The sequence below is a fragment of the Cydia strobilella genome, chromosome 25 (genome assembly GCF_947568885.1).
Source record: "Cydia strobilella chromosome 25, ilCydStro3.1, whole genome shotgun sequence".
Classification (NCBI taxonomy): domain Eukaryota; kingdom Metazoa; phylum Arthropoda; class Insecta; order Lepidoptera; family Tortricidae; genus Cydia; species Cydia strobilella.
Genome location: NC_086065.1, coordinates 658,963 through 670,539, shown reverse-complemented (window position 1 = coordinate 670,539; position 11,577 = coordinate 658,963). Strand labels below are relative to the sequence as shown.

Below are 11,577 nucleotides of genomic sequence, written 5' to 3'. Positions count from 1 at the left end.
ATTAACATAATTGTAGGCAGTATGGCTTAGTGCTGTAGTCTGTCCATATGAACGAATAAAAAATTAATATGATTGTCTGTCATTTCAGTCATTTGTCAATATAATTTGTTTATAAAATAGATATTGCTTTGCCCGAGTTGTTGGTGATATTTTGGGTATAATGTGCTTTGATTCTGTGTTTATATCTTATTCTGACCATTAACGCAATAATAACCTATGAGAACATAACTGGAGAAAAGAATCCAACACGGTTTCTCGACGGACAATTTGAAACTAACCTATCCCTAGTGATTTTTGGACACAGTTTAAGGACTATTAAATACCTTTAATAAGTATTGTTGTGGTCGATTTTGTCTGTGTTGTGTGTGTAGGCCGAACAAGAACATATTTACAAAAGTTTTGATACAGTTGGATTGTGCTCGTACATAAAGAAGAAATTAAAAATGAGTGACAGCGATGAAAATAGTTTACTAACTGAAAAGAAACACATCGCTATTGATAATGACAATGTGCCGAGTCCTCCAGAAATAGAAAATATTTCAGATGGAACTAAAAAGATTTACAAAAAAAGTTACAATAAGTTTATGGCATGGAGAAAGAAAGAAAACATATCTTCCATTTCAGAAAAAGTCTTGCTGACATATTTCCAGGATATGAGCACAAAATATGCACCTTCGACCTTATGGGCTGAGTATTCTATGATTAAATCGACATTGAAACTTTATGAAAAGACCGATATATCCTGTTATGTCAAGCTACCACAGTTTCTAAAGCAAAAGTCGGAAGGGTATAAAGCTAAGAAGTCAAAAACATTTGCACCGTCGGAAATTGAGAAATTTATCAGAAAAGCACCTGATGAAGTCTTTCTCATGGTGAAGGTAACACATTTGTATTTATAGCTTATTTAAAGTGAGGATGCTAAGCACAAATAATTTTGTACACTGACTCGCCTGTTCCTATCTCAGTTGCTCACGCATAATAAAATTCAATTGCTCTCCCACCCATGCTGGCGGCGGTCAATGCTATTGTTTGAGCAGCAATATAATTATGCGCGTGCGATAGAAATTGGAAATGGCCCTTATTTATTGTGTTTTGACTTTATGAAAAGAATCAAAAGAATGATATGCTTATTGGGGCTTTGTGCTTCGTACAATTATATTTAAATATAATATTACTAATAAGCTGACAATCCAATGAAGTAATGAAAAACTCTTTATTTACATACAAGATATATACAGTGGTACTACGTAAACGAAATTAATAACTAGCTTAAATCTAAAATAGGCCCTTGAGGCATTGTACCATTGGATGAAGTAATGTAATACATCTTCTTAGTTACCTAATATTTATCAACGCAGACTCCTTAAAGCCTAGTTCAGACTACGTCAGTAATTTAGTTGAGTGGCGAGTATTTGTGACTTTACATGCTGCAAGCAGGACATTTAGAGGTAGAGAAAAGTGGTCTAAAGCAATAATGTACTGATTTACTAGAGACAAAAAGAGGAAGCATGGCAGGCCAAGAAGAAGATGGAATGATGAGATTAAGAGTGCAGTAGGAGGTTGCTGGACTACAATAGCAAAGGATAGGGATAAATGGAAAGAGTTAGGGGAGGCCTTTGCCTACAAAAGGCATACAGATGGAAACTAGATATATATATATTGTATATATATATGTTAGCAACAAAATGAAATGTACTTACAAAACACTTGTCTGAAATAAAGGCTATTTTAATTTCAAGCAGAACATGCAAAGTCACAAATACTAGCCACTCAACTAAATTACTAACGTAGGGCGAACCAGGCTTAAGTATTAGTTGTTTTTCAGGTAGCAGTGATTTTCGGCGTGCTAGGTGCTTGCAGAAGACAAGAACTGCAGAGGTTGCTGTTCAAAAATGTCAAAGTTTTCGACGACGAAATGCTGCTAGTCAATATAATGAAAACTAAAAACAAACTAGACCGAACTTTTACCGTCACTGGTAAATACTATCACATAGTGAAAAAGTTCATTGACGCCAGGCCAAAGGATTGTAGAAATGAACGTTTTTTTCTAACGTATTACAAAGGGAAATGTTCACTGCAAAATGTGGGGATCAACTATTTTGGCAATATGGGTAAAACGGTGGCAACATACTTGAAGTTATCGAACCCGGAGCTGTATACTGGCCACTGCTTCCGGAGAACCTCTGCCACTTTACTTGTTGATGCAGGTTGGTAAATTTTAGGCTGCGTTTCCATCAGAGATGTGCGTGGATGCATAGCGAGGGATGTGTTTGTTAAGAACCAAAAATCATTACACTCTGAGCGAGGAAAACAAATGAAGTGATACTATTGGTTCTTAACAAAGACATCCGTCGCGACGCATCCTCGCGCATCTCTGGTGGAAACGCAGCTTTATTAACAAAACTTCCGTGAAACACAGAAATGTTAAATATATTAAATAGTGAGTCACCCTCACGAATTTTATGTCGAAAATATATGTTATTTACATTATGTATTTAAAAATTTCATTACCAGTACAAAGAGCTCTGAAAAAATTCTCACGCTTCTGGTAAGCTTTAATTGGTAGCTTAGTTGGTGAAAAGGTTGAACCAGTGTTCCAAAAGGTCGCAAGTTCGATTCTTGCCCGTAGTGGCGAGTTTTTCCATTTGTCCTGTAATTAAAAGAATGAAAATATTGAAATTAAAGCTTACTCACATATCTGCTTGATAAAAATTAAGTTAGTTTGGCAAAGTTGGCTTGCCAGAGTATATTTTATCGTATCGTATCGTAATCGTTTATTGCAGACAAATAGTCCATATTATGTACCTACACACTATTTACAAGTAGAATTAAAAATAATTAAATTTATAACCTGTAGTTTTGTATTATATATATTTTTTTTATTCAGGAGGTGACATTATTGCCTTAAAAAAGCCTGCCCTGAAAAAGGAATGGACGAGCGTTGTTAGAGACTACATTGACCATACCATTCAAAACAAGGTAATTTATTTTATTTATACACATCATAAAACCTCTATGATGCGTTCAAAAAACTCAAATTACGGCCAGCATAAAGATAAACTACAAATTACTTATCTGTAATAATGTTATTATTTTTTGTTTATGATTAGCTCCATGCATGTTTTTTTTTTTTTGCGATCATTCAAGATTCAAGAGAAAGGTTTTTATGTATAATTTGTAAAGGTTTTGTATAAATAAGTTGAACTACCCGTGCGAAGCTGGGGCGGGTCGCTAGTTACATACTAAAAGTCGTCAACTTTAATTTTCCGCCATTTCGTAGTAAAACAAATGTAATTTTTTTAAACTAAAATACTGCGCAAATGAGGGCTAACGCGTATGAATTCGACGCCAGGGGCGCTAGTGTAGATGGTGGTCTTTTCCATAGTTAGAAATGTCAAATGTCACTTGTCACTTCAATGACTGACAGCTGTTCTTTAGTCTTTTGGACCACCATCAACAGAGGCGCCAACTGGTGAGCAAAAAAACGATAGCCCTCGTTTCAATAAAACAACGGAAAGTGTATTAATTTATGATCAAAATAATTATACAGGACCAAATCGATTTTATCTAATTAAGTAATTATGCATAAAATTATGTTTTTCGTTGTGTAGGCTGCATACCACACTAATATCACCAAGGGCCTGACACTCTTTGATAGAGAAAGATAGTTTTATTGCGATTCCTATAAGAGGAAAGAGAAAATAGTGCCATGCTTTGTCCTTATCACCAACCAGGTGGCATCATAGGGAGGAGGCGATGGCGATATACCGAAATTAATAAGAAAAAATCTTATGCTGCCCAAATTTTATATGAATATTCTTTCTCTACTCCCGGTCGCTCGGTGGCGCGTCTATAACTACTTGTATATACTAATATGTCTATGAATATCACTAATCATTTAAGGGTTAAAGTCTGTCAAGCCATTTCTGTCAGTAGAAATAAGCGGCAAATTTAAAAAATGTAGCCGCGAAGAAAATAAAAATTCGCGCCTTTTCCTACTGACAAACTTGTTTGACTGGCTATAATTCTTTTTGCAGCAGCAGCCGTCACGCAAAGCGAAGAAGCCGAGGATATTAAACAGTCCAGCCAGCTCAGGTACGTGATGATGATGATGATGTGATGATCAGCGTGTGGTGTCGCCCTGCACCAGTGGAACGAAACTAATCCTTTCGGGCATTCTCGGCTACGTTCGGCTCAGCATTGCTCCGTTTATTAAGCCCCCTCCACTTCGCGCCGCGATTCGTGCACGAGTGTGGGGGGGGGGGGGGGGGTTTAGGTTGGCACAACTTGACGTCCCTTTGCGTGCACGACCGTGCTAAGACCACATTAAGATAATGACTTGAATTTTGACAACCCTAAATAGCCGAAAGGGATAGTACCATACACCATGCATAAGAAAGGGGCAGCATGATTCGTCCCTGAATCGCTGTTTCTTTTCTGTACGGTAGTAGGAGTACAAATACATATTTTTATTGTTTGAATGTAAGTGGTTATAAATGGTGGTAAGGTTAGTATTTGGTTACATCACAATCAGCCTGAATTTGGCGTACAATACTCCTTGACTCTCAATGTGCATGTCATTAAAACCTATAAAATTAAAATAAAAGTATAAAAATGTCAGACTAAAAAATAAGTATTAATAATAATAATAGAGAATAAAGCCCGCAGGGCAGCTTGTGGCGAGCTGTTGGGGAGTGACGACCCCACGGACCCGAGTGCTCCAGAGAGTCGGTCAGGGTCTCCGTCTCCGGCGTGTCTTCGTCGGTCGGAGCGGACTCCAAGGGGACCCGCAGGACTCTCAGCTCTGGCTTGCCTTCATTGGCCGTCCAGAGGGGAGTCGTAAGAGCTATATGCTCCAGGGGTGGAAGTGAAAGATGCATAAGACGCGAGTTGGCAGAGTGGCTGTTAACATCAGTCACTGGGTAGAAAGCGGCGCACACCTCTCGACACCCCTGAGCCGCTCACACCGGTGTTGCTCCTGGTCGTCTTTACGACGGCAGTTTCAGGGGCCCATCTAGTCAGCGGCAAGTCACCACCTGCCTCGATAACGTGTGTTAGCATTGTTATGGCAGGTGTCCGGACTTCTTTTCAATAGCCCAGTCTCATTGTCCACCCAAACTTCAATCCATAGACCGGTATACTGTTCACTTTTTCTACAATAGTTCCAATGCCTGCTGCAACCTGTTCATGGGTGTCTATTGTTGCACCTGTGAACGGGTTCCAGCAGGCGTTCTACATGACATTAAAGCTCTCCAAGGGGCCTCTACGTGTTGGATCTATATCCCCACGCAAGCCTATCAAAAGACCGGGATTTATAGGCCCGTGAAATCCGAGGAGATAGAGAATAATAATAACAGGTCAATATCAAGTATACAGAAAAGTGGCAACACAAAATTTTCATAACAATTATATGTCAAGCTAATACAGTACCTAAAAAGTAATAATAATAATAAAATATTATAACAGTTATTAGGCGTTGGTGGATACAAAGTGTTCATTAACCGAGTAGAACATTTTTTGTAAACACCACTTAAATAATTTGGTTTTAAATCCTTGACAATCCAAGGATTTTAAGTCATTTGGCAAATGGTTGAAGATTTTGACAGACATGAAAAGAATAGATTTTTCAAAATGAGCAGAATTATGACATGGGTAATTAATATTGAGTCCATGGAATTTAGAAGTTGACCTAGGGTTAGATTTCATGATGTTGTACTGACTAATATGAGTTTTCACAAAGAGACATGTTTCGTAAATGTACAATCGAGTAGGTACTATTATTTATTCTGTGCCTTCACTATAAAGTAAGGAAGCTAAGTACAAAGAGTTTCGCACTTTGCAGGACAGCGATATAATTATAGAGATAGGAATAGGTGGGTCCACTTAGCGTCCTTAGTTATACCTGTAGACAGAGAGCATATTAAGAATATACCTAGTGGAAATAACGTCAACAGGTAAGTCTCGGTAGCTCAGTCGGTAGAGCGGCGGGCTGGTATCCTTGAATCGCGATTCGGAGAAAAAATATATACATATAATTTCTACTGGATTTGGATAAAAACCAAGATATCGAAACGTTAATTTATGTCGGTCGGGTCGGCCTTCTTACAAAAAGTGCCCGGCGGCCGTGTAGATGTAATAAGCGCTTTATGTATTAAAGTACTAATAGATGGTTGTATCTGGCCTGTTCGATCGAGTGAAAGCGAGAACGAGATAAGCTGACCGGACTAGGGTTGCGATCCGGTTCGCCTGTCTGTTAGAGCTTTACAACATGGCGTTTTGTTTCACGTTTTTAAGAAAACAATTTTTAGTCTGTCAACTGTCAAGTCATTTTCGTCCATGATTCTAGTATAACTGGATCGGTCATGAGGGGTGGGGGGAAATGACCGAACGGCATAGTCTTAAGTAGTAGCAGAGAAAGCGCTGTTATTGTTTGTTCTTGTCACAGTCTCACTTTTTAGGGTTCCATACCCAAGGGGTAAAAACGGGACCCTATTACTAAGACTCCGCTGTCCGTCCGTCTGTCCGTCTGTCTGTCTGTCACCAGGCTTTATCTCATGAACCGTGATAGCTAGACAGTTGAAATTTTCACAGATGATGTATTTCTGTTGCCGCTATAACAACAAATACTAAAAACAGAATAATATAAATATTTAAATGGGGCTCCAAACAAACGTGATTTTTTGCTGTTTTTTCCGTAATGGTACGGAACTTCGTGCGCGAGTCCGACTCGCACTTGGCCGGTTTTTTTTAATTCCCCACCGTAAATTTAGTATGGTTTATGGTGGGCTACAAATCTACTCGACCAATCATATTGTCGCATTGCGTATGTTTTGTCCCTCACGGGCGCACGCGTATTGCTGATCTATGGAATGTTAGGTCTATGTTTTCGTCAGTAGAAAAGAGCGGCAATTAAAAAAAATTTAATCGCGAATGTTTTTATCCTTCCATAGAAAATTTGAATTTCGTGCCTTATTCTACTGACAAAGTTGTTTGGTCAGCTATAAGTTCTAGTTAGAAATATCTAGGAAGAAAAATCTTAGTTCAGGATAAAGGGCTTATATAGATAGATATAGATAGATAGAATTTCTAGTTGGGTTAGGTTAAAACTCTTAAGGGTTAAAAAATAAAAATAACACGCGTTTGAAAACCGCGTGAAACGAAAATGAATATGAAATGTCATCAATATATATGAGATATGTCAATGTCAATTAGATTAGGTATAGAAAGAACGTAAAGATTATAAATATTATAATTCTCTTTGTATATATTTATAATTTGACTCGATTGAATATTTTTATGTTCGCTGAATATGAATAAAATGAGATCCAAAAAGACCAAAAGTTACAATACTTACAAGTCGTGTGGGGTCCCTCAGTGCAAAAACACAACAACAAAAACACCTAACAAATTATTTGTTTACGTTCCAAAAAAGAAAACAATAAGAGAAAAGTGGTTGTCACTCGCTCGTCGAGACCCAGCGGATCCAGCGCGAAATATTTGGTTTTGTGAAGATCACTTTGATGTAAGTATTTTCTTTTGATTGATAAAGAGTAATTTAAAATCTTCGTTTGAGGTTTGAGATGAAATATGTCTGTTTATAAAGGTGTTATGCATTTTGTCGAGTCAGGCATTTCAAATTTCTGTGCTCAATGTGCTTTTGGATTTGATCAGGAATTGTGCTTATTACTGCAGAATTATAAGTGCTGGGGGCCTAGCGGTAAGAGCGTGCGACTTTCAATCCGGAGGTCGCGGGTTCGAACTCCGGCTCGTATAAATGAGTTTTTCGGAACTTATGTACGAAATATCAAATATCACTTTATATTTACTAGCCACTTTTCAGTGCAGAAAAACATTTTGAGGAAACCAGACTAATCCCAATAAGGTCTAGATTACCTACCCTCTGGGTTGGAAGGTCAGATGGCAGTTGCTTTCATAAAAACTAATGTGGCTACATATTTACTTAATTTTTACGTAAATACACTAGATTCGAAATTTTTTATACAGCTGTTGATTTACTCTTCATAATTCTAGTTATTAATATAAGAATTTATTAGCAACATTTTTATTTTTTAGCTACCAAATGATATGGAAAATTACATGCGTTATCATGTAATGGGCTCTATTCTTCAAATTAAGTTAAAACCGGGACGCCTCCCGTCAAAATTTGACTGTCAGAACCGTAATAAGACACCTAAAGTACGCACCGCTGTTGTAAAGAGAGAAAGAAAAGCATTAGTGATGGAAGCGCTGGAACAACATGAGGAGACTAGCTTAAAAAGTGATGCTACTTTAATTTCTAGTGAGTACAATAGTTTAAACCAAGTGGTGTATGATTTAATCTACACAAATGTAGGCACATCTTCTCTTCTTCAGGGAGTATGCACCCACTGTTGGGTTAGCATTATGCAGAGGCGGGACCATTTATTTTATTTTATTTCATTTCATGGTAAACTATTTATTAATTTTATGTTTATATTTCTTTGTAGTTTTTATACTTTTGTATGTTATAGTTTATCTCGAATAAATGCGATGATTTCTGTTGGATATATGCAGTGGCGTAGCTTGGTGACCAAGGGCCTTGGGCAACAAAAACTGGGGCCCCTAAACTTTTTAGGTTTTAGCAATATTATATTTATTAAAGGTACTTTATCAATAATCAGGTTTTGGGGGCCCCAGGGCACTGCCCCACCTTGCCCTTAGGTGGCTACCCCACTGGATATACGGCTCTCCAATTCACCTCCAAGCAGTCCAATTTGCTGATTCTCTCCTCCAGAGTTGGTCTGCAATCTTTTTAATGTCCTTTAATCTCGTTAGAGGTCTGTGATCCGGATTTTTAGAATGAGGCCTCCACATAATATAACTGTACCTATGTTCCACATAAAAGTTGTAACAGACGGGCGTACCGGCGCGAAATTGGTCCGGTTTTTGGTGGGTGAGGTAAAAGTTAAAAATCCGCGGGATGGTTATATCTTCCGTCGCAAGTCTTGCGCGGCGCGCCATATCTAGTATCAAAAATGAAATTGGCTCGCCGATCCCACTTGATGTAAGATTATAACCGATCAAATGAAGGTGCGCTGCGGACGCAAGAATGCCAATTTTCGACGCTAGTATGCGCGTTTGAGTTATTTAAAAAATTTGAGCGCATAAATCAAAAATTGGTGATTAAATTGTTTGTGTGGACGCTAGATGAGATTGATGCCAATTTCTTGTCTAATCAAATCGGTCGATTTGATCATCACATCTGGATCATTAAATTACTGGAAAAAAAAAACTGAACGAAACCTGAGGGCCTACCGCGAACCACGTTCGACGTGGTCCCTCTCTGTCACACTTGTAAACTCGTACGTAAGTGTGACAGATAGGTAACACGCCGAACGTGGTTCGCGGTAAGCCCTCTGTGGTTATAAAAAATTATCTGTGGTATGCAATCAATGTCATTATTGTCAATTGTCATTGTCAGTGAGACTGAGACTACGATTTTCCATCGCTGTTGTTACATTATTTTTTACTGTTTTATTTTATTAATACGGTGTAGCTGTATCGATTGAAATTTGTTACTTAAAATAACTTTGTGAGGCTTGTCATCTCAAACTCGGTAGAAATGTCGTTGGATGTATTACCGGAGAAGTCAAAAGAAAGGTATATAACAACGTACGAAAACTTTATTTCTTGGCAAAAACAAAAGAACGTCACTTCCTTCTGTGAGGCAGTGTTATTGTTGTATTTCGAAGAAATATCGGCAAAATATAAACCTTCATCTTTATGGGCAATTTATTCCATGTTGAAAAGTGGTTTGAAACGGAGCCATAATGTTAATATGGAGGAATATGGCCAATTAGGCGCGTTTTTGAAGAAATTGTCTAAAGGATATGTTTGTAAGAAAGTGAAGGCGCTTACGTATGAAAATGTTGAGAAGTTTATAGAAGAGGCGCCCGATGATAAATATCTTGCTACTAAGGTAAGCTGAATTATCAAATATTATTAGAATTTTGGTTACATATCTGAACACAAGAACACTTTGAAGTTTATAAGGTGTATTAATATTTATACCATATATGTATATATCTTGTTTTAATATTTAAGAAATATTGAGCTAATGTCTGTTTCTTAACTCTAAAGTATGCAAGAATCAAATGAGCGTTCTATACTATTTCTTGTGAGCAGTACTTCTATTTTTGGCATTAAGTCCGCCTATTATTCTCGTAAGTCCCCATGTACTTGTACAAATACAAATTAAACTCGAGTTTTGAACTCATATAGTCTATATGAATTTGGAACTTTATTTTATTTCTATATGATATAGAAATAAAAGAAAGTTCCAAATTCAAAAGCCCCAAAATTGCCCTGGGTCTTACGAGGCTATGAGTGTTTTTTGTGCAATAAAGACTAAATTATAAATAAAACTATCAATGAATGGTGGCTTACATTTATTACAGGCAGCTCTGATTCTCGCAGTCACCGGTGGCTTGCGACAGCAAGATCTCATAGACTTGACAACTGATGACATACAAACCCATGGAGAAATATGTGTAATAAAAACACCCCACACCAAAGACAGATCACGTGCCTCCTTCGTGATCCAAGGCAAATATTACCAAATTGTTAAAAAATATCAAAGTTTACGCGCAACGAAAGCACCAACTAACCGCTTTTTTCAACAATTTAGAAACGGTAAATGTAGCACTCAAGTGATTGGTAAGAATAAGTTTGGCTCAATGTCTCGGGAGATAGCAGAGTACCTGAATTTGCCGGATGCCAATGCATATACCGGCCATTCTTTTCGCAAAGCATCAACATCTGCTGAATGCCCAAGGGTGCTGATGAATGCTGATCACTGTACAGATGGTCCAATGAATGGTAAGGAGTGGGTTTTTATTGGTGTAATTTTGAGTTTTATACAATATTGGTTATGGGTTATTTTTTCTGTGACCACTAAATTGGTGGAAACTACTGCAGACTTCCATTTTTGTCTTTCGTGGTAGGCCCTCTGGTGATGGACGGCTAAGCAGTATAGTGTGTGAGCTATATCCTTCTCTGCAGCCCTGCGAGGCGGACTGTAAGGCAGTAGTGTGAATGGGGGGCTTCAGATTGGCCTACATTGGTCCAATATGTGCTGCATAATAGGGTCCTCTGTCTGTACAAGATAAGATAAGATAAGATGTTTATTTGTAAAAGTCATGTACATGAGATGTTATTGAAGTTATACAGGAAGCTTCCATGACACCCTGTCAGGGCACACAAATTGTCTTATATCTAGCTTATTACTAAATTACATTTAAATTTCATTTACAGGCCATGCATGCTATTATTAATAATTGGTTAGAGAGATTTTTTGTATATGTATGAGGTATAAATAATTACAATAATAAATTCAATGTCAATATTTGCTTAATTGCTATGCTTATTAGTTAATTTCTCTCTAACAATAGCGACTATCTCCTTTTTTTTCATATCTTTTGCCCAAAGGTTGCCAGGAATTCGACTCCAATTTAACAATTAGTTAGAGTTAGACCAAGCTAAGTTGGCAGTGATTTTGATAGCCCAGACTGCAAGTGTTATTCAAATTCAAACGTCACA

General features: G+C 37.6%; 1 protein-coding gene across 2 annotated transcripts in view; it reads left to right on the top strand.

The window, feature by feature from the left end:
* Window positions 1-113: 113 nt before the first annotated feature.
* Window positions 114-11,577, top strand: part of LOC134752749 (uncharacterized) — a 29,470-nt gene continuing 18,006 nt past the window's right edge. Inside the window, exons 1-4 of one of the 2 annotated variants that reach the window (XM_063688437.1) lie at window positions 114-878; window positions 1,826-2,207; window positions 2,888-2,979; window positions 4,038-4,095. In XM_063688437.1, the coding sequence (XP_063544507.1) occupies window positions 444-878; window positions 1,826-2,207; window positions 2,888-2,979; window positions 4,038-4,095 (967 nt within the window). In that variant the 5' untranslated portion in view covers window positions 114-443. Of the gene's footprint in view, window positions 879-1,825; window positions 2,208-2,887; window positions 2,980-4,037; window positions 4,096-9,484; window positions 9,959-10,436; window positions 10,858-11,577 lie in introns of those variants that run through there. The other variant, XM_063688439.1, reaches the window with a different exon arrangement.